Source organism: Colius striatus, chromosome 6, assembly GCF_028858725.1.
Source record: "Colius striatus isolate bColStr4 chromosome 6, bColStr4.1.hap1, whole genome shotgun sequence".
In the NCBI taxonomy this organism is placed as follows: domain Eukaryota; kingdom Metazoa; phylum Chordata; class Aves; order Coliiformes; family Coliidae; genus Colius; species Colius striatus.
Genome location: NC_084764.1, coordinates 40024882 through 40050269, shown reverse-complemented (window position 1 = coordinate 40050269; position 25388 = coordinate 40024882). Strand labels below are relative to the sequence as shown.

Here is a 25388-nt window from a genome sequence, read left to right as displayed (position 1 = left end):
TTCCTCTCTTACAATTTAAGGTGATTATTTCCTTTCCTATCAATTGCAGATATTAGAAAACATTATTCCAGTTTTCTTTGCCGCCAGCTTTTATACACACGGAAATCATTGTTTCTCCTCTACAATCTCTTCTCTAAGATGACCTAAAATCATTCAATATGTGCTCAAAGGCAAAGTTTTCTCAGCTTCTAGACATCTTCATTGCTTTCTCCTGGATCCTCTGCATGCAGTTTGTATCCTATTTGTCAAGTGCTGTGATCAAAACCAGAGACGTTACTAGCAGACGCCTTGCCACTTCTGGAGCAGGTCAGACATTTCAGTTTTTACCTTAACTTACAGCAGTTGCATACTCATTTTCAGGAGTTTGATCCAAAATGACACATCGATTCTTCTCGAGGGAAATTAAGCAGCTGTTTTTTCACCTGCACAGTGAATGATTCCAGCTTGCACTCGTTCCTATTAAATAACACATTTTCACATCACGTCGGCACCTTGCCAGGTTTCATTTGAATTCTAATCTTATCTTCTGGTACCCTTCAAGTCAAACTTGTTTGAAGATATTAAAAGGATGCTCTGTTATGGTCCAGGCAGTGAATAACTGAAAACAGAGAATTTTGTCTCTAGCTGCTATGAATGGGTTTAAACAACGTACTGTAATTACTGGCAGGAACTGTAAAGCTGGAAGATGCTGGCAAGTCTTAAACAAGGGAAATGGTGTACTGTAAACCCAGGCAAAGACCAAAGCTCCATGCTCAGGAAGCAATATCATTTGATTAATCTCTCAGATTCACTTAAACACTTTGTGTGAATAACTGAACTGTAGCCCTGCTATAAATTTCTCTTATTTTCTCATTCCCCTGATTATTTGATTTTGATTCATCTCAGTTTTCCCTCTTGTCATTCTTAGCAGGTGAATGGGGAAAACACGGGAGCAGATGAAACGGGTGGTAACAGGAACAGGAACTTCCCCCTGTTGCTGGGACTGTCATTAACCCAGGTAGAAGATGGAATTAAATGAGAATAATAAGCAGATTTGTAAGAATATTTTATTAAAGATACTGTATCAAAGCACAGAATAAGCTTTAAAGATTATGAAAACTAACCTGCAATGTCTTCACTGATACTCTACATAGGCTACAAATCATTGCCATGTTACAGAACAGTCACAGCCTGTTCTAGATGTCCGATGCTTATTATACTGTTAGGTGATTCTCTAAGCACAGGTCCCTTCTGCTTCGTGGTGGTCCTACCCTGAAAGTCCTTCCCGTTCTCCACAGAAAGGACATTCCATCTGCTGCTATCCCCAGCTATTCTGTGCCTTCTCCCAGCTGGATCCCCAGTGGTACCTGGCTTTGCCCAGATACATTCACCACCTTCCCCTTTGCTCCAGCACAGCCACTGGGACAGAAGTGTTGGCAATTCCAGCATTGCACTGAAGGCTTTTATAATGCCTACATTAATGTTTAAGGTGTTCTATGTGTTAATAGAGCCAGTACCTTCAACATCTAGATGCTGAAACGTTTGGGGTTACGTAATCAGATTAAGCAAACCACATTCAAAGATACCTGAACACCTTTCTTGCATTTGTATAGCAACTCCATAAACTCAAAAGAGTAAAGCAAGCACAGACACATGCCCTATACAAGCTGCAATACAGACAATATTTTACACACTTCATAACAACAGGAATGAAAATGATGCCAATTGTAAATAAACTTATAGACAGACTCTTCTTGAGATAACAGTTAACAATGAAACATCCTTTTATAGGCATGAGTAGAATTAGTAAGATGCGTAACTACAGCAGAATAGAGATCAGCATGTTTAGTCTGCTTATGTGCCTCAATCTGAGACACTAGTCTGGGGGAAGCCAATGAGATTAATGTATTTTTAATCCATGCTGGCCCTAATTTGGATCATTTACTGCCTTGTTGGGTGTGGGATTTTTTTTGGTAGGGTTTCTGTTTTCTGATTGATTTAGCTGGAAACATTAGGATTCATAAAATGCTGCAATCTGAACATGAATGCACCAGAGCAAGGGGCACCCCGTGCCCTGTGAAGATTAGTTCACATTTACCCATCTCTTTGTTGGTAAAAATTTTTTCAGCATCCTTGTAATAAGACCAGAGCACCATTTCTTTACTCTCCACATACAAGCACTGTGCTCCGTGGAAGGTCCTCTTCAGCTTGCAAATGATGATCATGGCAGCAGGGGAATGGAGTCAGCTGGATCTTTTTTCTCACCATCCTGTCCTTCCTCAGGGACCCTCTGGCCTCAGTTTTTAAGACTTTATTTTTTTTTTCTCCTTGTATTCCAGACTATTTTTTTTCCTCTTTTTTAACACTTAGCTTAGCATTGTAACTGTCTGAAAATATGTAAGCTGTAGTTCAGGAGTATACACTTCTAGTGCTTGAACTAAAAAGCTCTAAACAGTTTTTTGACCAAAACTCTAAGAAGCCTCATTTCAGAAAAGGAGCACTCCAGCATGTGAACAGCAAAGTCTGCAGATTCATTTCAGTGCAGCCCTTAACACCTGGCATCTGCTTCTTTTGTCTGTCTGCTCCATGAAAAGAGACTTCAAATTTGGTTTTTACCAGGTGTAAATAATAGTCACAAGGGAGTAAGTTTTGTAATACAGAGAAGAGTCCAAAACCAAGTTTTACTGCATGTTTTAATTTGACTGCTTTGGTGCCTTTTGCGACTGATGCAGTATGTCAAAAAAAAACAAAAAGGCAAAGGTGGTGCCAATTCAGATCTGGCACACGTGGTTCTGAGCTTTTATGAAATCTTTTGCCGACCATTTCTTCCTCATGTCTTCTTCAAACCTGGTTCTCTCAGTTGTTCAGAAGCTTAGAAGTCCCTATTTCACTACTGCCATGCAGAAAAGAAATGCAAGAAAAATATTAAAGTCAGAAGCCCATACTCCAGTACTATATTTGTTAACATGACGTGGTCCCTCCCACCTCACCACGGTGTGGGTCTGCACTAAACACCCATCCTTCACTTATATTCAGAGCACCCACCAGTCAGGAACGCTGTTTAAAAGCCATATGGTTCATATCTTTCAACCCCTACCCCACCAAAACACAACTTCACCATAAACAGTGATTTGATCTTGTTTCAGAAACATTTGTTTGCTCCTTTCTCCTTCTATTTTCAAAAAGGCTAAAGATTTGTTGAAGAAAAACACTTCCCAAGCTGCCCAGAAGTTATTTTTTGATACTGTATGTGTTACTTTGCAGCAGTGGTGTATGGCTTGGCTTAATGGATGCTCAGAAATTTGCACAAGTTTTATTTCCCCTCAGCCTGGACTTCTCATGGCTTGGAACACCCTCAACCCTGCAGTACTTCTCACTGCTTCATATTTGCCTCTGTAAGCTCAGAGGTAACTCTTACATATTTACTTAACCCCCCTCCCCATATTCTTATTTTAGATTAAATGCAAATAAATGATAGAAACATTTACAATTCCTGTAAGTCTCTTTCCAGCAAAGTAATTTATGACAAAAATGAGCAGCTTTGTATCCAACACAGTCAAGGAACTGGAAGCGTGTGTGTGTAACTTTTAAAGGCAATCCTCAGGGTGGTTTTTTCCTTGGTACACTCACTTTTTTCTCTGGATTTGTAAATCACAAGGTATAAAGTGATTGTCCTGCTTCTGGCTCATTTATACACAAGTTTCTATGCACGCTGTGGCAGCCCTGGATGGAGTGGTCGTGTCTCCACTGTGGAGCAGGAAAGGTTTCAAGGCTACTCATGAAGCCAGGTTTATCATCTGTCTGCATTACTTACCTGCTACAGCATCCTCAAGGCCAGCTCAGGGCTGAGCTTCCTGGCACACCTTTGAGAGGAGAACTTTAGGAGTGATGCTCCACACTTCAGTGCACATTACGAGATGCCTCATGTGACATGCTGCCCTCAAAGCATAGGCCAGGCCCAGAACTGACTGTATATCCTATATGCTCTCTATGCCATCTCACATACTTGATGGTGGGCAAAAAAACCACCCTGGGACAAGTGGGTTTTGTTTCATGCCGGGAGGGTAATGTGAATGTGGGGAAGCAGGTCCTGGGCAAACTTCTTGGGCTACCTTCTAGAGCATTGCTGGTTCTGGTAGCAAGTCCATGTGTCTGCCTATTACATTCTTTGAATCCTGCAGGGGAATTCATTGCACCGATGTTATCTCAAAATAGCTCTTACTTGACTAGCTCAAAGGTCAGGAGATACCTTTTTGATTGTTTGTTAACTAAAAAAAAAGAGGAAGAGAAGGTATTCTACCTACAGGATGCATGTTTTTCTCCTGGTGTTAAACATTGCTGTTTATTAAGATGCTGGCCTGCATTTTGCAGTCAAAGGTCTCTGTTATTTGCAGATCACACACAGCTCACGTGGCAGGACCAAGCCTCTTTACACCACCACCCTCAAACACACTGACTGTGCTGTGTGGGAAGGTGGGCTGCTGGTGAGTATTAAATTACATTTTTCCCAATGAAACTGCAAAAATACTGTTAGTGGCAGCTGTGGTGTTGTGGTGCACATCCAGAACTGTGAGCCCCAGAAAGCTGCTGGGGTTGCTAAGAGCTTGTAGCCCACCGTAAGCTAGATTAGAGGTAAATGTCGTGCCCTCCTCCCTGACTCTGAAATCCCCCAGCTGCCCTAAAAACTGAAGTTGTTTTAGGAATGCACAGCTGCAAGAGGATCTGCTTCACTTTTCACACAGAAAACTCCACTCAACCATAGAAACGCTGGAACTTTTTCAACAGAAACGTGCACATTTCCAGTTAGCCACGAGATGGAGCTCATACCTCCCCAGGACACACACACACACACACACACACACACACACACATCGCCCACCCCCTCCAAACATCTGCGAAGTTAAAGCACTTCGGACATGTTGCAAAGGATGCAGTTTCTTCCACTTCATAAAAGTCAGAGGAAGGCTGTGATTAGCTGGATGTTTACAAATAACGGCAGGATCTGGAGACAGATCAAAGATCATTCTCCAGATCTGGCGTGCTCTCAGGTTCTCCTACTAACAGCATCTGCATGGGTTTGACTGTTACGTGAAGTGGCTGAACTTGGCCTATCTTATCATGCATTAATAATGCTTTTTTAATGCTCACTGCATTTATTAGAAGTCTGGAGATTCAGGCAGTGAAGGACTCGAAAAAAAACCCACCCAAAACAACACCCTCCAGCTAAGGAAGTTTTCCAGGCTCCATTTAAAAGAGAAGCATCCACTGGGTCCTTCCTCGCCTGACTCTCTGTAACGTGAGGGGAATCAAGAAGCAAAGCACTGTTCCAAAATCTGAAGGACAGAGCACTTCAAGCTCAGTAAACAGGGGCAGCAGTACTCAGAGCCATCTTGGATGGTCCAGTCACACCATCTATGCTTTTTACTGAGAAGTCCATAGCTCATCCAGGATTTGTGACTTGGCATAGCCCCAGCAACGGGGAAGAAGAGCCCATCTGAGATAAAAGGCTGTGGTGTGTTAAATACACTGAGTTGATGTATATGTGTTTTAAGGGACATCTGTGTTTTGACTCTGTGTAACAAACCAACACAGCTTGTGAGGTCTGGAAGGCCACAGACTACTCCTGCTTTCATAGCAGTGCTCTGTGTGAAGCTGTATTTCTATTTGGGGTCTAAGCCACACTGAACTTGATCAAATAAACATTCTCCACAGAAAATTGCCTTTGAACTACTTAACTCTTTGCACACCAAACTAAAGCTGAAAGAGCTGTTGACTGTTACTGTAAGACTTCTTGTATCTTAAATGACTTAGTTTCTAAGTGACCATTCATCAGGCTTCTGTCTTTTGTGGCAGAACTGACCGTGTTAGCAACAGCCAGTAAAACCTAAGTGAAACACAACCCTGTCTGAAAACAGACCAGGTGGGGCTAATCCTTACCCCACCAGGCATACAGACTGTGCCAGTGTCATGTTTGACAGTGTATTTAAGTGCCCACAAATTATATTTAATCTACTTGATAGCAACACAGCTCACAGGTCTGAGATCTGAGCTCTCTCCTGGGCTGTGGGACATAGGAAGACAATTTTTCACCACTTCCAAGGGATCCTACCCTCTATTTCCTCCTTCTGTAATACTGCTGTGTGTATTCTTTTCCTGGAGGAATATTCTAGATTTCATCTCTTAAAATGTTTCCACTTTGTATAAACAGTTAAATAACCAATAGCTAGAAACCAGAACCTCACCAGTTTGGCAGCTGGGACTCTCTACCAGTAGGAACCCTATAGGCAGGGAGGACACAGAGACATCATCTGACTAAATGCCCTAATGATGACTTGTGTAAAAGGAAGGAGTGTAACCAACACCAGAAGTCTGGTGTATCTATTGCCAAAACCAAAAGTCATCTGCAGTATTCAGCAAACTCTATTTTTAGACAACAGATCTGCATTTCCACACACTTGCATGGTCTTGGGGCTTTTGCCATAGAGAGAAGGATATTGTGTTATTTCTCCCATTCAATTTTTGGGGAGTCAGAAGTTAAAATCCCTCTGGTGACCATCCCCAGTGTAGTGAGATGGTTATCTAAAAAAAGGAGAGTTCCTGAGTTGTGTGGGTTCAACTGAACAAGTGAGAACTGTTAAAGAAGGCAAGTTCTCAGCCCTAGTCGTTGCCTTAAACCAGGAAGAAAGCCCATCTTCCCATTTCCAAAAAAAACCCAGAAGGCAAAGAGAAGAGCTAAAAGGATGAATTTTTAAAACAGCAATCTTATCAGCAGGGGAGATGGGAAAAGACTGATTTTTGCACCTTTCATGTTGGCAGTGCTGCTGCGGAGACCTTGGCAGTTACCGACACTGGTGGCAGTTTGCCTGACACAGGTTGGGAAAGCAAGGATTTGCAGACAGTTCTGATTTCCAGTGGATTTCCCACAATCCACACAGCCTGTGGGACTTGGGAGGCCTTTAAGGAAGGCTGTAGTCTCATTCCTTGTCAGGAGTCTTAGCATGCCTACAGAACCACAAGCTATACTTATCTAAGATTCATCTCTCGTTTGCAACTGAAAGAAAAAAAGGACACCCCAAAATCTCACTGATGGAAATCACATCCGAGTTTGAGTAGAAACAATAGCAGCATCAGGACTTCATCAGAGAGGGAAGATCCTGAACAGATCTGGAAGGGCTGGTTTATTCCCATGGGAAATGGTAGATGCAGCATTGTTTTTGTGGTTGTAGTTGCAGGAAGATTTACTGTAATTTTAGAATGCCAGAAGGCACAGAAAAAGATTAAAACCTTTTCATTTTCTTGCAAGAGAATCGAAGATTCTGACCACTTCTGAAATTCTGGGTTCCTGGGGTGAGGTGTGCCAGGCTAACTGCACCAAACAAAGAGGCAGACAAAACCTGCTCTTGGACTCTCCACTCATTTCTCATCTCTTTCTCTTATATTCCTTTAAATACATTAACATGAAACTTATAAACACATCTTTTCAACTCCTTCCATATAGGGAATGTGCATAAATTACTGAAATGGGTTTCTCTAAAAGCACAATGCACAATAATTTGCCTGTTACATTAAAAAAACAACCAACCAACCCACCCTGCAAGATATTTGAGGGCAAAAAGGACCCAAAAGAAAGATCCAATAGCATTTTTGCTGTAAAGCTGGAACTGGTCATTCAAGTACATGGAACATGGGCTGTTTGTTTCAGGGCTGAATGTTTATAGTCACGGTGAAGTGGCTCCTGAGTCACGAGCTCTGTCACCCTGTAACAAATTTGTCTTTCTAAAATCACAATTAACTCCAGAATTGTAGAAATCACCATAAAAGGGGGCAGAAGACAATTTATATAATGTGTCCTGATTTTTGGCATCTTCCCCCTTCAAATTCTCAGCCTACTGACACATCTCAAGAATACACTGCACAGCGATGCTTCAGGAGTTTTTTGGAAGATGGAAGAAGACACAGAAAACTGGTTTATAGCTGAGGACTACAGAAATGGCAGCTTCTGAAACATGTTGCTAAATTCTAGCCTTCAGCAGTCAAATTAGTCAGGCTTCATCATGTAGGTCTTTAAGTCTGTGAAAGCATCAAACCAACTGAGAATCAGAGAGGTCGGAGTGTTTGATTTTTAACCCTTTCCAATTAGGAGGCACTTGAGAGTCAGAAGCAGGCGCACGAGGATAGTGACAGATACTGCCAGCATCTCCTTATCATAGAATCATAGAATGGTAGGGGTTGGAAGGGACCTTTAGAGATCATCTAGTCCAACACCCCTGCAGAAGCAAGTTCACCTAGCAGGTCGCATAGGAAGATCCTTAACTAATACTAGACCAAAAATGACTGTCCTTACTGTGACACGCGGCGAGCGGCAAGGGGCAGAGGGCAGCAGAAGAGTGGGGGCCCAGCTGCTGAGCGAGCATGCAGACAGCACAGCTACATCTGGGCCCAGAGCTGGAGGGCACCAAGACCACAGGAAGGTGGGAGCCATTCCTGGTGTTTGGCCAGACAAGGGGCCCAGCTCATTCCTGGCCTTGGGCCAGGCCAACCACACGAAGCCGGTGGCGTGGAGCGTTACATAGTCTGTTTCAAGAAAGACCAAGAAAGCTCCAGAGCATATTTGAGGAGTGAGCTGAATGCTGGAAGGCTTCCAGTTCTCATGAAGAGGGCAGATAGCATAGATGTGTCTCATTTGTATGTCAAGAGGCTGGGCTGACTTTTTTCCTTATCAGGACATGGGAGATGAATGTAAGAGCTCAGCTTCCACGAGGATGCCTGGGGGAGACAGAGACTGAGTTAAGCTCAGGATGTGCTCTGAGTTCTGGCACAGCTGTTGAAGCAAAGGAGCCCCTTCCCAGCCACTCGTTTCTCCCCTCGTGCCACCTCTTCTATTGTGCTAGCACAAAATCTGACACAGAGCCAGAAGAGGGAAGCACAGTGGGGAACTGGTCCAGCCAAAAAATAGCCCTACAGGGAATTTCAAAAAGGCTGTTTTAGAGGGTTCATTGTGAAACTACATAAATATGTGCTGCTGGACAATGGAGAGGGTGGCACACGTGGGACATGAGAGCTGAACGGAGGTAAGGAGGAGGAAGAGGCTGCCAGGGCTTGAGGTGGCCCTGCCTTCAGGAGCAAACTTCTGTCCTAACCAGGAGCTGAGATATTCCTGATGGTTTAGCCCTGGTGTGTTCAAACGCAATAGTGTAGCCAAGGTATTCCCTTTTATAAGTGTCTTTTCGATATCTACCCCAGAACGTCTATTTTCTGAATTCAGCTTTGAATTTAAAAAAATCTGCTGAATTGCATCTTCTCCATTAACTACTAAATAGAGAAGTCCCCTAATAAAAGCTAAGAACTAGCTGGCTACTTATAAATGACTTGCAGGGTCGCAGCCCACATCACTGCCAAAACAAAGAAAACAACAGGCGAGAGAGAAGTCCTCTGAAAATAAGAACAGCAAATCACTTAAAAATGTAAGCCAGACCATCCAGCAGCTCTTTTTCTTTCTTTCTTGTGTGATGTGATGTGCTTACACCTCCACTCTCAAAGATCCTTAAGTGCTCTTACACTAACAGTCCACATAGAGCAGTAAGGAGATGCAAAGGAACTGTTATGATGTCTGAGTTAAAGGAAACAGATTAAATGAAGTCATTTTACTTCCCCTTCGCTATCTTTCAAGTAACAGCAAGGCTTCTAGGATAACTGCAACTGTGGGTGTTTTTTTCAGGTCTGCTTTCATTCCGTCTCCACAGTTAATTTTTATCACGGCAGGACTGCTGAAACACCATCGTTTCACTCTCCTATGGATGTTGTTGTCCTTGGAGTGACCAGACTGCCCCAGCGCTCACTCCTTCTCCCTGTTCACAGCAGCCAAATTCCTCCTGTCACTCCAAGGCCTTTTCTTCAATAGCCCCATGCTGCTCCCCTGCATGCTTTGACACATCACTATAAATGCTTTCCCCATCTACTTGCAAGCCAGGCTGTCCTGTTTATGCCTTGGTACCTTTGACTTGTTCTCCTACACTCCCCTTGATCACTTCTCAGTCTACTTCAGTCATTCTGTTTTTTTCTGCCTACATATACAAGTAGATCCACTCTTAAGCTCCCCTGCAGTTCAGTTCGTGCTCTTTTTGAGCCTTAGTCTGCAACTGCATACCCGTGAACTCCAAGGCACTGGGGTTTGTTTCACAAGAACAGGAAAAAAACATTCACATACAGCTGGAAAGATTTAAGCAAATTTCCTTGGCAAGGCTACTACAACACAATGTATAACTGAAAAACAAAGGTATTCCAAGCTGTTTCTAAACTTAGATAGCACACATAAATACCATCATTCCCAGTTCCTCCATTTCACTTCTGCAGTTGGCAGGTCTACTTATACTAGGAAGTAACTTTTTTTGTGAAACGTTTTTAGGTCAAGTTCAGACCAATATATTGTAAACAAGGGCTCCTGGCCCTGACAGGAGCCTCCCACAAATCACCTTTAGCCCTTCAATGTATTCAGGAATGATCACTTGGTTCACAGAAGTCACCTCCTCCTTTCTGACAAGGACTTTAGGCTTTGCTGTGCCACTGCAGTCCTTCCAGCACAGCGGCTGGCTGTACTTGGTACGCACTCCGAGTCCGTAGTGAGCTAATCACCGGGGCCGACAGCTCTCCCAGCCAAGCTGAGTCATTCTCACTCCAGTCTCACAGGCGGCAGCAGTACATTTTATCCGCTCCTCCGGCCACCCGCCCCGTGCCACCAGTGGGATTCGCTTCCCACCGCACAGCTCTAATCCACCGCCCTCCTGCCTTCACCACTGCCTCACACTCAGGATCTCCTCTCCCCCTCGGCCTTCCCTCTCCCCCCGTGCCATATGATTCTTCTGCCAACTCCCCCAGCACTCTCCATTTCTCCCTCACCCCCCTTGGCTGCTTTTCCCAGTCCAGCCATAGCTGATACCGTAAGGGATAACCTGCGTGTCAGAGAATTGCTGTGTGCAGTGTACTAACCCTACAGCTCTGCCCACACAGCACTTGGCTAACTACGTCATTTCCAAGACAATCATTAACAGTTAAATATTTTGTCTTTACCTTAGTACTTAAATTTAGCCCCCTTACACTTCAGTCACGAAGGAACCGCACCTGCAGTCTGGGCGGGGATGGGGAACGTGGAATAAATCCTAAGAAAGGGGAAGCTCCCAGTTAACTGAAATGCTGGAGCGCATTAACGTCCACGGTCTTTTTGGCCTGAGTGTTACTGAGCACTTAGTTGGCTTCAGCTTCACACAATGAAACATCTGAGCGAGCACTTAGGGCAGAAGGCCAACGGCCCAAACTGCACCCGAAGCAGCTGGCTGCTGGCTCACCAGACCCACCAGATCTACCAACCAGGAGAAATTCTAATGCACGTTTAAAACTGGATACATGCAAGGCAACTCACACAAACTTAAACGGTTACAGTGGAGATTCTACACTGTATTCATTTCTCTATAGAGTCTAACCTTGAAGCTCAATAGCCCTCCTAATCCCCCAGGAACAAGGGATCGAAACTAAACTCCAACGACAAGAGTGTGAAAGCCCTGGACTAGACCTTCAGCTCCTGGCTCCCACGCTCAGCCCCACCACTGTCACATGACGTGACAGAGTATTTCAGTTGGAAAGGACCTATAACAATCACCCAGTCCAACTGCCTTAATTGCTGATCTGAATTGCTTTCCCCCCTCCACGGCTCAGTGGGAAATAGCATCACTATTTGAAGTGAGATCTGCTGAGAGAAAGTACTGCTAGGGTTTATTTTTTTAACCGTTTTCTCCACCATTACATATTAGCATCCTTTCCTCCTCCCGTTAAAAAAAAATCACACACTTTCACAAACATTTGGACAGCTGGTGCCCAAGAGTCGAAGCCAGTCATTCTCTCAAAGGCCAAACTGCCTCACTGAACTGATGTCAGATGGTACTTAGGAGGATTTTTATATTCAATTCAATTAAGAGACAAGCTACGCAGATTAGGGCTATACTAGAATCAGAAAGGAATCTTAAAAGGCATAAAATGTCTTTACATTTATTAAGCAAACTCTGCAGTCTTTTCTTGTTATATTCTTGTTGAAAAACAGAACATTCAGAAAGTATCATGAAGACAAGAAACAAAGAAACTAAAGGGTTCACATGAGCCACACTCCCCCCTGTCCCTCCCCGCCCAAGCAAACGGGACTATCTTCACCCCCAGACCACTTTTAACTTTGCAGCATAAGCAGCAAGGCTCCATTTACAGCTAGGCTGAAAACCGAAGTCTTCCATCCACCACAGTTTCCCTTGTACGTCAGGATAAGTGGGTTACAGACACCCACACGTGTACAGACAGTAAAAGAAAGGCCAATGTCAGTTGTGCAGTTCTGCTAGGACTTTTAAGTCTGGAAAGCGACCACTCTGCTGGGAACTCCTCGGTTACCCCAACAGGCATTAACTCCCTTTCCCTTTGTGCACACCAGTCCAAATCTGCAAGGTTTCACTCAGCCTACGTGCTCTCACCCCTGGGATGCACGTCCCAAAAAAGCCAAGAAGCAGAGGACCGGGAGAGCCAGCCCTGCCCTTAGAGCCAAGTCAGAGAGCAAAGGATTATTCCTTGGCACTAGAGTGGGGTTTAGATTTTTTTTCTTCATTTGGAAAATTAATTTGGGGATTACGAACAATTATGCTCTTGCCCATTAATCGCTGTGATCTAAAATTTTCACATGAAGAAACAACACGTGGAAATATTAAAGCACTCATCTTCCGGACGTGGATCCGAGAACTGTTTAATAGCAGTCAGTGAAGGGGTAACATTGTGCTTTTTAATCTACAGTTTAAAAATAATGATTTGTATAGCTACTTAGTAAAACAATAAAATTAAGAACAGAAACTGATATCAGGAAACAGTGAAAATGTAATAATTAAACACACGATGCTTTTCAAAGCTATATACTTAATGAGCCTAAAGAGACAGCTATGGTTAGGAGGGTCTTAAAAAAAATAATAAAAAAGAGACTTCTTTTTTGTTTGTTTTTTCAATTTTTGTCTACTATACTGTATGCCTTGCTTTGGTGTTCTCTCTGCTGCCAGCTTAACGCTGTTAACAGTATGTTTAGGCTTATGTTCTTTTCAAATGCTTGGCATTATAGTGAGATCTCATATCTTTCCTCAAATTAAATTTTGCTCCACATACTCCACATGTATACAGATGAACATCCATGTGCTGCTCCAGTTGCTCATTATTTGGGAATATCTGAAAGCAGACCTGGCATATAGTCTCTCCAGCTGATAAGTGAGATATCATATGCCGTACATGGTCATGTTTTCGGAAGTTTCCTTGATCACAAATGGAACAGACATACCTGGCCATGCCTTTGTGCATATCATTGTGGAGCCGCAACTGCCGCTCTCTTAAGAACTGCTTCCCACATGTCTGACAAACAAACTGTTTTTCCTTGGTATGAACGGTATAGTGTTCCCGCAAGTGGCAACGCTGATAAAATCCTTTCCCACAAAGATTGCAGAAATGCTTACGTCTGTGATCCCTCTCGTTCTCTTCCATCATGGAGTTCTTGAACAGATCTTGCTCCAGGCAGTTGGACATATGCTCAACCACTAGGTTTTCGGATTCGAAGCGCTGGCCGCAATTAGGGCATCGGAAAGGACAGGCAGAATGCTTGTATAACTGCTTTTTTTGAAGGCTGTTCATTTGGAAGTGACTGTCCCTGAAGTCCTCCAGCATCTCTGCAAACATCATGTCCCTTATTTCCGACTGCTCCTCGGGGTTTTCTTCCAAGTCCATTTTCTCCTCGGAATTTCTGATACCGTTCATGGTCAGATCCTGGGGCTCTCCACAGGTCTGTGCGTGATCCTGTAACTGCTTGCCTTTCACCAGGATTTGACCGCACTTGCCGCAAGCGCATATATTTTCTATGTGTTTGGATAAGTAATGGGAGGACAAATCTTCCTCGGTGATTGTTAGCCCACAAAGTTCACAGGGAGCGTTCTCCACGTCCTCCTGCACCGAAGGAGCCTTCCTGTTAAGGTGCCGTGGACTTCTCAAACATTTTCTTTCATCCTCGTCCATGGATAAACGGGGTTTTAAAGTCTTCCGAGCATTTCTCTTCTCTCTGATCTCTTCCTCGACGTAGTATCTGTAGAGCGGCTCTTCCTGTTCGTCATCTAAGTCATCGTTGTCGGAAGACTCGTTGCAGTCTTTATCTGTCACCTTAATAATATTAAAATCCTTCAGCTCATCTACAGGATTGTCCTCTGGTTCCATCTTGATGATAATCCTCTTCCTCTCGGAGGCTCTACTTCCCTCTTCACCCGAAGTCTCGGAGGCAACCGTGCTGCTTTTCCTGCTCGTGATGTTTGACACGGGAGACAAGGAATCGTCTGCAGCTTGGCTCGAGTCCCCCTTGTATTTTTCCGTTTGCGTGGAGATGACTTTAGAAGCCGAGTCCTTTTCACTAAAGTCTATTTTTTCAGCACCATAGTACCTGGCACTTTGGTAGGAATGCCTGTTAGTGCACGTTAACACGTGCTCATCCAGTAGCTTTTCACAGCTGAAGCTAAACCCGCAGCTGTCGCAGGTGAAGCTTCTTCCAAACCGGCGCGAGTGGGACACGCGCTCTTTTGTGTGAGAGTATTTGGACGTGGTGCTTTTTTTGCAGACATCAAAGAGTTGCTCGGGGAAGCTGCTTAGCTGCAAAGCTTCTTCGTCAGGCTCTTTGTTATGGGACGTATTTACCGTTGAACTTGGCGGCTCCATGCCCCACCTGTTTGCTTCGTTGCCGTTTCTAGCCAGCGTGTCTTCGTACATTCTCACGCCAAATATCATTTTACTATTCTGGGTGCTAGAGGCAGAAGATGAACATTTTAAACTAGAGGAGTCTGTATCCTGTATATCTTCTAGACATTCAGGTACGTTATAGAGCTGTAAATAGTTCATGGCCACTTTAAACTGCTCAAAGTTGGCAGGGGCTGTCATAATTTTTCCTAAATACATGAACTGTAAAATGAGATCAAAGCATTCAGCGCTAATCTTCATGTTGCTTAGATTCAGCTGGGCTGTAGTGTGTTGATGGTTCATAAAAAACATCCTAAAATAGGAGCTGCATGCAGCAAGGACTGCTTTGTGTGCTTGAAAATAAATATCATCGATAGCGATGCAGCAGTCGCACAGAAAGCCCCACTCTCTTTGGTTGTTTAGCTGCTGAAGGACGTAGTTGCTGTGGCTGGTTCTTGCCATCTTGCACTTTGATTATAGCCCTGCGTAAAGAAAAGACATCTGTTAAACCACGAGCACAAAAAGCAAAACCTGCTTAAATGCAGGGAGGAACTGACATCTTTTTCCTCTCCAGATCTCCCTGTTTGTGGTACAGCCTCCTGTCTGGAGATCTTTGCTGATAACGACTTAGGAATATCGATACCAGTGAAAACACCCATGATTCCATGCTCTCACCACTGGACTTGCAAGGTTAGTAAACTAACAAACATAACCACCACAAACATCAATCGGAGCAATGCTGCTTAGGACTATAAACTGGCAAGAAGTCCTACAGCCAGGATGTTCAGATGCGAATTCTGGATGCAGAACTTCAAAAGCTTCACAGGGCAGATGTCTGTAAGATGGCCCCAGGACAACACCTATACAAGGTAAGCTGACTGTAAGGAATTACTCTTCAGTCTCAAGGTGCCTTTTTCACCTGTCAGTCCAATGGCCATACGATGCAACACATCCTTGAAACCAGGCCAGCCTCAAACTGGTCTTTGCCTCCCCATTGAAAGAAACTCCCAAGACACACCAGTGGAGCATCTGCACAGGCTGGATCTACACACTTTCCTCTTGGGAGCAGCTCGGGGACAGCCTCAACTTTCATCTGCTTGGCGTTCTGCAAACTGCAAGCTCCAGCTGCGGCCAGAGAAGCGCGGGGCAGCCAGGCTGCTGTGCTGGCGGACGGTGGCCAGGCCACGCAGCCTGCAGAGAGGCAGGAAGTGGTGCACGCCGCGCCTCCAACTGCTCTCGAAACCACTCCAGCACGGCGCTGCCGTAGCACCAAAACATGCAGACAGCAGGCCAGACAAACTCAGCCCTGGAGAAGCACGGAAGCCAGCAAGCCAGAGGTGCAACCACAGCAAAACCAAGCCTCGATAAAGAGTAGAGGGAAGGGTCTTCGAGTGCTGAGGGAGGCTCTAAGCGAAAGGACTAAATTGCCCTCAGGAGAAAAGAGGAAGAAATTGTAACGGTTTGTGCTAACAAAAAACATCCAGAAAAATGTACTGCATGCATTTGATTTACGAAAGATCAGTTTAAACAAGTATGGCCAGATCCAACAGCCAGTCGCTAGTCACTGTGGAAAGCCTTTACTGATACACAGTCTGTCGTAACTGCGCAGGGCGGGGGGTGAGAAACCAACAGAAGGTATTAATAACGCCCTAAATGAAAAGGAAACCCTGAAAGCAATAACCAGCATTCTTAGCATTTTGAAAGGTTACAGCAAACAATGCAAATAACCGTTAGGGACGTGTACAAAGAAAGCACGGGCTAGCAAACAACACGCATTAAATGTCACTTTATGACTCAGTGAAATGCGTGCGTTGATCTGCAACCACTCCCTCGACTGTCCAGAATTTTAAACAAAATACATGTAAAAAGGCACCCTACTTCTTCTCAGGCCCCTGACAGTTTCTAGAGGCTGGGAAACGGGTGGAGAAATTAAACTCCACGTTGAATTCGCAGGTCGTAGGCATTGCCTGGCTTGTTGGGTAGCAAACCTAACCTTAAGTCACTGCTCTGCTTCATTCCACGGAAGACTTCATTGGAAGAAACACGTTCAATCAAGCTCTGAAGACCCCACCCAGCGATATCCTCTACAGCCAATTCATATGGCAGTGCTTATGGATCACCACCAGCACAAGACTTTGTCTAGCAACAGGAACCTTCAGATTTGGGTTACACTGATGATAAGCACCTGAATAGCAACTGCTTCTCTCCTCCCAATCCAATCCTCCACACCCAAAACACAAGGCAAGCACTGTGCCATAATAATTCTCTGACCAGCTTATCCCAAGTGATGTCCACTGCAGAAATATAATTCACTGCATGAAATTAACTTAATGGCTTTACAACTAACTTGCAAAAGGGGGGCTTTGAAGGTAGGAGAATCTGTGAAACAATTTCACGTCTTTTGTACAGAAAGTGATTATTGCCTGTGACTTCAGATGTTTCTATGAAGAACTGCAAAGCTCCCAACAACAAGTAATAATAAATGGGCATTTCATATTCTCCCAATTGCCGAAGGCTTTTGGATTTGAGGCAATTCATTAGATGCTTAAACGTAACTCGGTATACTGTTATCAAGTAGTAAGAACGGCAGCTGCATAATGACAAAGAATTTACTTCAACTTCCAGGTTACAAGAGTGAAAACCAACGAGAAAGTGAGAAGACGGAGGCACCACTGGCCTCTTGGTGTGAACCGCTATCAAGACACGAAAAGGTTCAGGACAGCTGGTTTTAATATCCTCATAAAAGTGACAAGTTTTAAATGTTTTCCTTTTTTTTTCCCTACACTAAAATTATTCCACTGTGTTTCCCAATAGCTGAACAGGACTAGAAGCAGCAAGCCCGTACTGAAAAGGTCACAAATTGTCTGCAGACACCTGCAGATGGGGGTACTTCCAAACAGCAGGAACGATCTGGCAGCCACTGCAGTGACACCACACAAACTCTTCCTTTCTCAGTTTCCTCCTTCTTTGAAAACACTGAAAGATATTTCTCCTCTTAACAGGTAAACTCTTGCAGAGCTTTCGGCAGCTGAGTCCTAATACGCAACAAGGAGCCATTGGCAATGCCTGCCTCCTACCACAGCTCTGTAAAACAACAGCCAGAGCGTGTGGCCGCTTGACCAGGACGGCAAAGTGCTCAGACACGTATTCAGCCTCTGCTGCGGGAGTACTACACGTAGGTGTTAAAATAGAGAGTGTTTGAAGTTATTTATGTTAATGAAAGTACTGGCATCCTCCCTCTGGATGTTGTATTAACCTGATGGATGTAACTATATATTTACAGCTGACAACACTTCCCACTATGACAGCCTGTGTTGGGCTATTTAAAACTTTGACACCTTTCAACCACCAAAAGCAAAACTTTCCTTCTGCATTGCCTGCATTGCACTCATTTTTTTTCCCCTGCACAGAACACTTCAGCCAAAATAGTTCCAAAAAATGAGGATAAGAATAATCTTTCATGTATGTAATTATTACTTTTTCTATCAAAAATCCAAAGAGCTTCTCTTCCAAAATCTCTGTAACGAGATTGCAAATGGGAGAAAGCTCTATGTCTTAAATATGTTGTCAAGATATAAAAATCTGCCTGAATTTGGCCAAGCTATAAGCTTGAGGGGGAGAAGGTAAAAATTACCAGTTTGTTCACACTTTAGACTTTTGTTAGTTACTAAAATCTCAGATTACAGCCTCGCTGAGAACATTTCACCCTCCCGCAGCTCCTTTGTACACAGGAGCCTGCCTGTGCCATCCCACGCGAGGTGAAACCTCTTTTTCACACAGGGCTCTGCCATGGTTTTAAACTACAAGAGGGTAGATTCAGGCTAGATATAAGGAAGAATTTTTTTCACAACGAGGGTGGTGAAAAACTGGAAGAGGTTGCTAAGAGAGGTGATAGATGTCTCATCTCTGGAAACTTTCAAGGTCAGGCTGGACGGGCTCTGAGCAACCCGATCCAGCTGAAGGTGTCTCTGCTCGTTGCAGGGAGGGGTTTGACTAGATGACCTTTTAAATGTCCCTTCCAACCCAAACCTTTCTGTGATTCTATGTGCCACCTCCATGGTCAGGAACCAGCAGCAGGGCTTGCTGGAGTTCACACCGCGGCTGGACTCCAGGTTTTAGCATCCCTGGAAGGAACCGACACCTGGTTCTGGCTGCTGAGAGCCAGACCCAGGAGCAGCCAAAGTGAAAACACTGGGTAACTGGGAATTGTATGAAGGATGTCAGAAAAACCTCTGGAAATCAGGAGGGCACAGAGAAGCAGGCTGGGAGTGGAGTGTTGTGCCATGAGGTAGGGACTGGGATTAGGAAGAAGCAGTGGAAAATAAAATGGGTGCAGTGAGGGTCTAAATGGTGGAGGGAAGGTGCTTGGGCAAGGGGCTGGGAAAAGCCAACTTGCAGGGGGTAGAGCTGAAGGGGTCAAAAAAGAGACATACTTTTGCTGGGGCGAAAGCAATTGTAGCATTCACTCCATCAGAACTGGAACTGAACCTCAAATTCCCAAACCTGCCATCCCTTTGCCATTAGCAAGTATCACGGGTTTGCTGACAGGCTCCTTCCCATCACAAGCAAGCTCTCAAAAAATGATCATTGATCATTATTTTGTTACTTTAATTGCCAAAATGGCAGAGATCTGCATCCATCACCCACATGGGTGGTTCAATGCTGTAAACTATTTCTGAAGGTCGCTTTGGGGAAAAGAAGCGGGTGCTAGAACAAAACCAGGTCATTTTTACAGCAATCCCAAGGTTTCAAAGTTAAGTGTATACACAAGAAATGCCGTAATTAATGCAGGATTAATTCAGCTGCCATTTATGTATATATTACAGTGCAGTAATCTCCAGGCCTCCTTTTACCAAAGGCTCCTTACTAAGCACATCCTCTAGATCCATCCAGGGATGGATCTGAGCAGCACCAACACAAGATCTCTGTCATTCAGCGCAGCTGTTGGAAGATCTGAAGTGACTGAGGGGCAAAAAGGAGAATGTCACAGCAGTGACTTGGAGAATAAGATCCCACCACTGTCAGTGTCAGGACCAGTCTTTTCAACCTTTTGGGTTTTTTTTAACAAGTCTGGCTTGCCTTTTTGGGATATTCAACGACAACAGGACACACCACCAACAGCAAATGAAGCAAGTGGGAGCTATCCTGTCTGTATTAGACACCAAGTACCTTGGAAAATTGAAGCTCGGGTAAGTTTGTCAATTCAAAAGTTTCAAGCATTTCTGCTTTTCTCTGGCTTTTCTATTTTAAAAAGAGGAAAAATGCCAGCCACTTGCCTGACAGACTAACACACTGCCTTTGTGAAGCACCCAAACACTGTAGTCACAAATGTCACAAGCCCACGGAGGGGGGCATAAGTCAACTCCAGCAATGACCAGTTTGTGCAGTACACACAGCAACAGGCCACATCGTGAACAATACTGAACGATGCAGAGGTGTGCTAGAAAGAAATGTGCTGGAAAAGCATCTAACATGGAAATGGAAAGTGAAGATATTTGAGTCAGGTATTTTCATTCACTTCAAGTCTCTCCATGCAATTTACTTTCCTAGTAAATGCTTAATGTTTACACTGCTATGCTTTGACTCAAGCTGTCTGTCTGCCACCAGATTTTTTCTTTTGAGTCACCACTCAGATACTATTGCTATTCAGATGTAACCATGAACAGGCTAAGCTGCACTACTACACTAACCAAATATGTTGTTTGTAAAGTCTGCAAACAAGAAAGAACAGAGATTTACTACAGCTCTGTGCTTTTTGTCATTTCCTCACATTCAAAATTTCCCGAGGTTGTTTTTTTCCAGAAATAAACAACTGAAGAAGTAAAGAAGTCCCCAAACAAAGAACTTTTGCCAACTCCTCTGTCTTTAAAAAAGAAAAGAGAGATGTACCACAAGGTTTAGAATTTAGGAGCCTTTCGTCTCCTAAAATTAGTAGGTGGTTTTCAAAACCCAGCATTTGCACTGCTGAGTAGGCAAAAACAGAGTGCTTTCATGCTTAGGAACTGGCTGCTTTTCTTGGGAAACCAAGAGCAAGCTAGACAAAAGTATAACAAATGAGTGGAGAATTTGGTGCTAACAGAAAATGAGGCTGGAAAACCTCAAGAAAACAACACCCAGTTATCCAAAGAAACACGCACATGGGCAGCAGAAAGCAAACTCCCCACTGTCCGACACTGTATCCCACCCTAGTGCAGGTTCCCAAAACCTCTCCTCTCTAAAGAGTTATTTTGCCTCTGTGGGTCAAACCCACCAAAGAGCCTGGCTTCCTGAATGACAGCATCTAGATGCTCAGAAGAAAATCCTACACAGCATGCCTAAGTTCTCCACATGATGCCCAAGCAGCTGAAGCATTTGGCCAGTGCTTTGACCGTGGAGCTAGTTCTATCTAGTCACACCTGACAGGAAGCCACCGAGGACATTCTGGTACTGCAGTGTCCAAGGAGGTGCCTCAGTTTACAGAAACATTGCAAGAATGGCAAAGAACTTCGGGCTGGGTGACCACCATTCACCCCAACAGCGAGTATGGATGAGATGCAGTTTGCGTTGCAAGCGGAGCTTTGATCATGAATTAAAACAATGATGGAAATTCCATGTACTGCCAGGGAAAATCTAATTAAGCTCCATTATTCAGGCTACATAGGACTGAAGGTATGATTTATCCTCCTCCCATAGCCCTTCCAATCAGCTGCCTTCAGGCCTGCTAGTCGTGAAGCCGTTTCCAATGATGTAGATACTCATCTTCAGACACATCCTGATGGCTGAATCAACTCAAGTTGAACAGACTTGTGGGCAATGCGCAGAAACGAGTTTTGGCTGACACTGGGGCTAGATCTGTACCAGGGAAAGGTGAGATGCTCCAAAGCCCCAACCGCAAGCTCTCAGAGCCACTCCATCCCTCCTCAGCAGGCAGTTCTCCGCTGATTCAGCATTCACATCCGCAAACAAGAGACATCAACATTTAGCAAGCTACAACTCTCAGCTGCTAGCTGAGGACTAGTGAAGATGTGACCTTAGGTGAGAGCACTCCTCAAAAGAGAAGGAATAAGGTGTCAGAAAAGCCTGAGTGGATAAATCAAGAAAACAGAGTTTCTGCTAAAGCCCCATCTAAACTTAAAACAACTTTAGATGAGATCTATGCACTAAAAGTACTAGAGTACTATGCAGTCTTCTAAAGTCACTTGCTAGCCACAAAGAATTACTCTAGAAAGCCAGTTATCTTTTATCTGACACCTTTACAGCTGTAAAAAGTTGTCAGGCAACACACGGTAAAGATACGCTTAAAAGAGACAATTACTGTGTGAGGGGGGGAAATATGACACCCCATTCATGCCTCTTAGCAGAAAGATGAACAGTTTTACCTAAGCTTTCTGAGCCACACCAATTTTCAACTTCAAGGAGCACCTTGGTGGTTTAGGCATCTCTGGAGACCCTCAAAGGAAGATACGTCTGCCTTCCAGGAAAGCATCCTTGGCTAAATACAAGTCGTACTTTGGTGTAACAACTTGCCGGATGCACACGAATGAAGCACAGGGACTCACAGGTAAGGCTACAGATTTTGTGACTCTTTCTGGTCTTAAATGCTTCACATTTTACTTTCAGCATGTAAAAAAAAAAAAAAAAACCCATAAAGCCACAAAAGGCTCTATCCAACGAAACAGGTTCAATATGTGGGGAAAAAAAAGGCATCAGGCAGCTAATTCCAGAGAGTTTTGCAACGGCACAACATGCACAAAGAGAAAATCAACAGACAAGTCTGAGGATATAAACGGTCTTCATGCAAATCATGTCAGCTGCTGTCGTGCCCACACGCTGTGTCTGCAGCAGAACTCTTCGGGTTTTTACCATGCTCAAGCAGAGGCAGGGCGGGAGAACCCAGCCGCTGCGGAACCACTGGGCAAACTGAAAAACGCACGTGGGGCTTCTCAGGCTACGTGTGTGTGAGGTCCGGAAGGCCTCTGGTGAGACGTCCAGCTGTAACAACTAAGAGAAAGGATACCAGGATTTCTATCAGGAAACTTTCCTTCTCTCAGTTGTGAGCAGCTATCTTGGTCCCATGCAGCAGGTAAGTAACTCCTAAGGCTTTGTCCATTCTGGACTTTTAGAGCTCTCCACTGTCAGCAACAATGGAAATTCATGAAAGCAGCAGTTAACCTCACATTCTCGAGTTAGAAAGCATCCAAAAACCCAAATCACAGGTTGGTATGAGCACTCTCAACTTAATTGCTGCAAATTCCCGTGCCAGTGACAACATCAGTTTAGTCTGATGAAGAAAAGATTGGTGCAAGCAGAGCTGAAGCATCTGTTAAGCCTGTGATCTTATTCCACACAAAACTTTCCGGCTACTGGGAACAAGAGTCTTCTATTACCTCTCCAAGCTTCCCACGCAGCACTAACCCATGTCCTCATTACCAACACACATCCTCCTGCAACCACCCCTCACCCGTGTGTTCATTACCAACGTACATCCACGCAACCCCTCACCCCTCCATGCCTGCTGGCTCCCCGCAACATCAAACAGCAGTGGAGTACAACAAACACGACTTGTTACTCCTCTGGTTTTCTGGCCAGGCATCTCAAACCTCTCCACAGTCTTGTCAACTCGCTATGCTGCTGCCTAGGAAAAATCTCTGCCAGTGCCGCAACCGTTCGCGTTTGGCCGGTTTTCCCCACGGCCATATGGTCCCAACGCCTCTCCCCCACTCGCCATGAAAGCTCAAGTTGTAATTCGGTAAAAATGAGAAGCCCACATCCCCCCCTGCTCACGGCTGCCGTGTGGGTTTTTCCAAGAGCTGTAATGAGGAATGTTAAACAAACACCTTTAATTAAAGGAATGTTTGTTTAATGTAATTAAATGCCTAAGGAACACCGCACTGTTGCAGCCCCAGATAGTTTTACAGTATGTGCTGTACCTTGCTTGTACTCGACTGCAAGAGACATAATGCAAGCAAATGACACAATCTGGCAGAAAAGATCCAAATATCCAGCATCCAACCCTTGCTATCCGTCTACCGACGCCTACGTGTCAAGGGGAATCAGGACTCGCCTATCAGCCGACCAACGGGCCAAACCTGAGAATCTGAGTTACAACAAACCCTGAAACAAGCAGAAAGTAATCAAACCTCAGCCCCAAACCCGCAGCATTTTCAGTCCCCTCTACTCCTTTGACTACCTTTCTATCCGAGGAGTCCTTTGAGGAACGACACTTTCGACACGGCTCCCACAGCAACACAGGGCTTGTTTTTATGTGACAAAACTATTCCCCTTCCTTTCCAGCTGCCTTCAAGGCGATCCTGTGCGCTGCCAGCCCCGGGTGAAACTCAAGTCTCCTGCCTGGCAGGGTGGAGCATTCCCTCCAGGCTGCATCTCGGTTCTGCGCTAAACTACCGCAACTCGCTCCAAGTTTGGGGCTTGGATTATTTTTTTTGTGTAAAGAAGAGAAGGCAACGCTTAGATCCGCTGCCGTGCCGGCGCGGATGGAGGGGCACGGGGCCGGGAGGCGTTAACGGCACCCCATCCACTAACAGTCGCGTAATGTGACTTCGAGCCGCGGAGTAGAGAGCAACGCAGTGCCCTTCCTCGCCTCCCGCCGCCGCACCTCCCTAGGCCGCTTCTCGTTTTTCAGCGCCGGCGCCGCGGCGCAGCATCCCCCCCTCCCCCGCACCGCTTCCCGCCCGCCCCGCTCCTCGCCGCACCCGCCGGGCCCCGCCGCCCCCGCGGGAGGAGCGCGCCCGCCGCGGCCCCCGCGCAGCGCCCGGGACAGCCGCGCCAGACCCACCGCCGCTCGGCCCCCGCGCACCCGGGCGGTGCCGTGCCAAGCCGTGCCGCGCCAAGCCGTACCGCGCCGTGCCGCGCAGGCCCCGGGCGCAAGGTCACCGCGGCGGCCGCTCGCCGCGGTCCGGCCGCTGCTGGAAAGCCCCTACCTGGGCAGCGCCGCTCCCCCCGCGCCACTATGGCGGGCCACGCCGCGCCGCGCCGGGCCATGCCGCGGCCGGCGCCGCTCGGCACTTCCCACCTCCCGCCGCCGGCGGAGCTGCGGCCGCCGCTGTACCGCCTCCCGCCTTCCCCCCACCCTCCGCCTCCCCCCCCCCGCCCGCCTTCCCCAGCGCCTCGGCGGCGGCCCCCGGGGACGGGGCGGAGGGGCGCGCAGCCCCGCTTACCCGCGGCGCGGTGGGGGGGGACAGGCACGGCCCGCCGAGGGAGAGCTGCCCGCGCCGCTCCCGCCGCTGCTGCTGCTGCTGCCGCCGCGGCTGCAACAAAGGACTTCCGCCCCGCCGCGCCTGCTGCTGCCGCAGCGCCGGCTCCGCCGCGACCGCACGGAGCCGGACCCCTCCCCTCGGCGGCCGGCGGCTCCCGGCCCCGCCGCTGCCAGCGCTGCTGCGCCGCCGCCAATGCCGGGCCCGGCGGGCGGCTCCCCGCCGCGCTCCGCTCCCCTCCCATGCCGCCGGGGCCGCCGCGGCGCGGTGCTGCCGCTGCCCGCGCCCCCTCCTCATGCGCTGCAAGCCCGGCCCCTCCACTCTCCCCCCCGCCCTCCCGAAGACCCCCGGCCCGCTCCTCTCCCGGCCCCCGCGGAGACGGTCGGGGACCCGCAGGTGGAGTGTCCTCTCTTGCTTTTCCCGTGAGCGGCGGTAACA

The 25388-nt window shown here is 46.1% G+C and overlaps 1 protein-coding gene across 6 annotated transcripts; it reads right to left on the bottom strand.

Moving 5' to 3' along the window:
* Positions 1-1032: 1032 nt before the first annotated feature.
* Positions 1033-25062, bottom strand: ZBTB1 (zinc finger and BTB domain containing 1). 6 transcript variants are annotated; one of them, XM_061998487.1, is made up of 3 exons: positions 24678-24779; positions 13328-15239; positions 1033-2872 (listed from the first exon to the last, which is right to left on the bottom strand). In XM_061998487.1, exons 2-3 carry the CDS (start codon positions 15217-15219, stop codon positions 2836-2838), a joined length of 1929 nt encoding a protein of 642 aa, XP_061854471.1. In that variant the 5' UTR covers positions 15220-15239; positions 24678-24779; the 3' UTR covers positions 1033-2835. The 6 variants fall into 6 exon arrangements, with proteins under 6 accessions (XP_061854471.1, XP_061854466.1, XP_061854465.1 ...); XM_061998482.1 differs by lacking the exons at positions 1033-2872; positions 24678-24779 and adding an exon at positions 24915-25062 and having other exon boundaries at positions 12713-15239; XM_061998481.1 differs by lacking the exon at positions 1033-2872 and having other exon boundaries at positions 12713-15239.
* Positions 25063-25388: the final 326 nt, after the last annotated feature.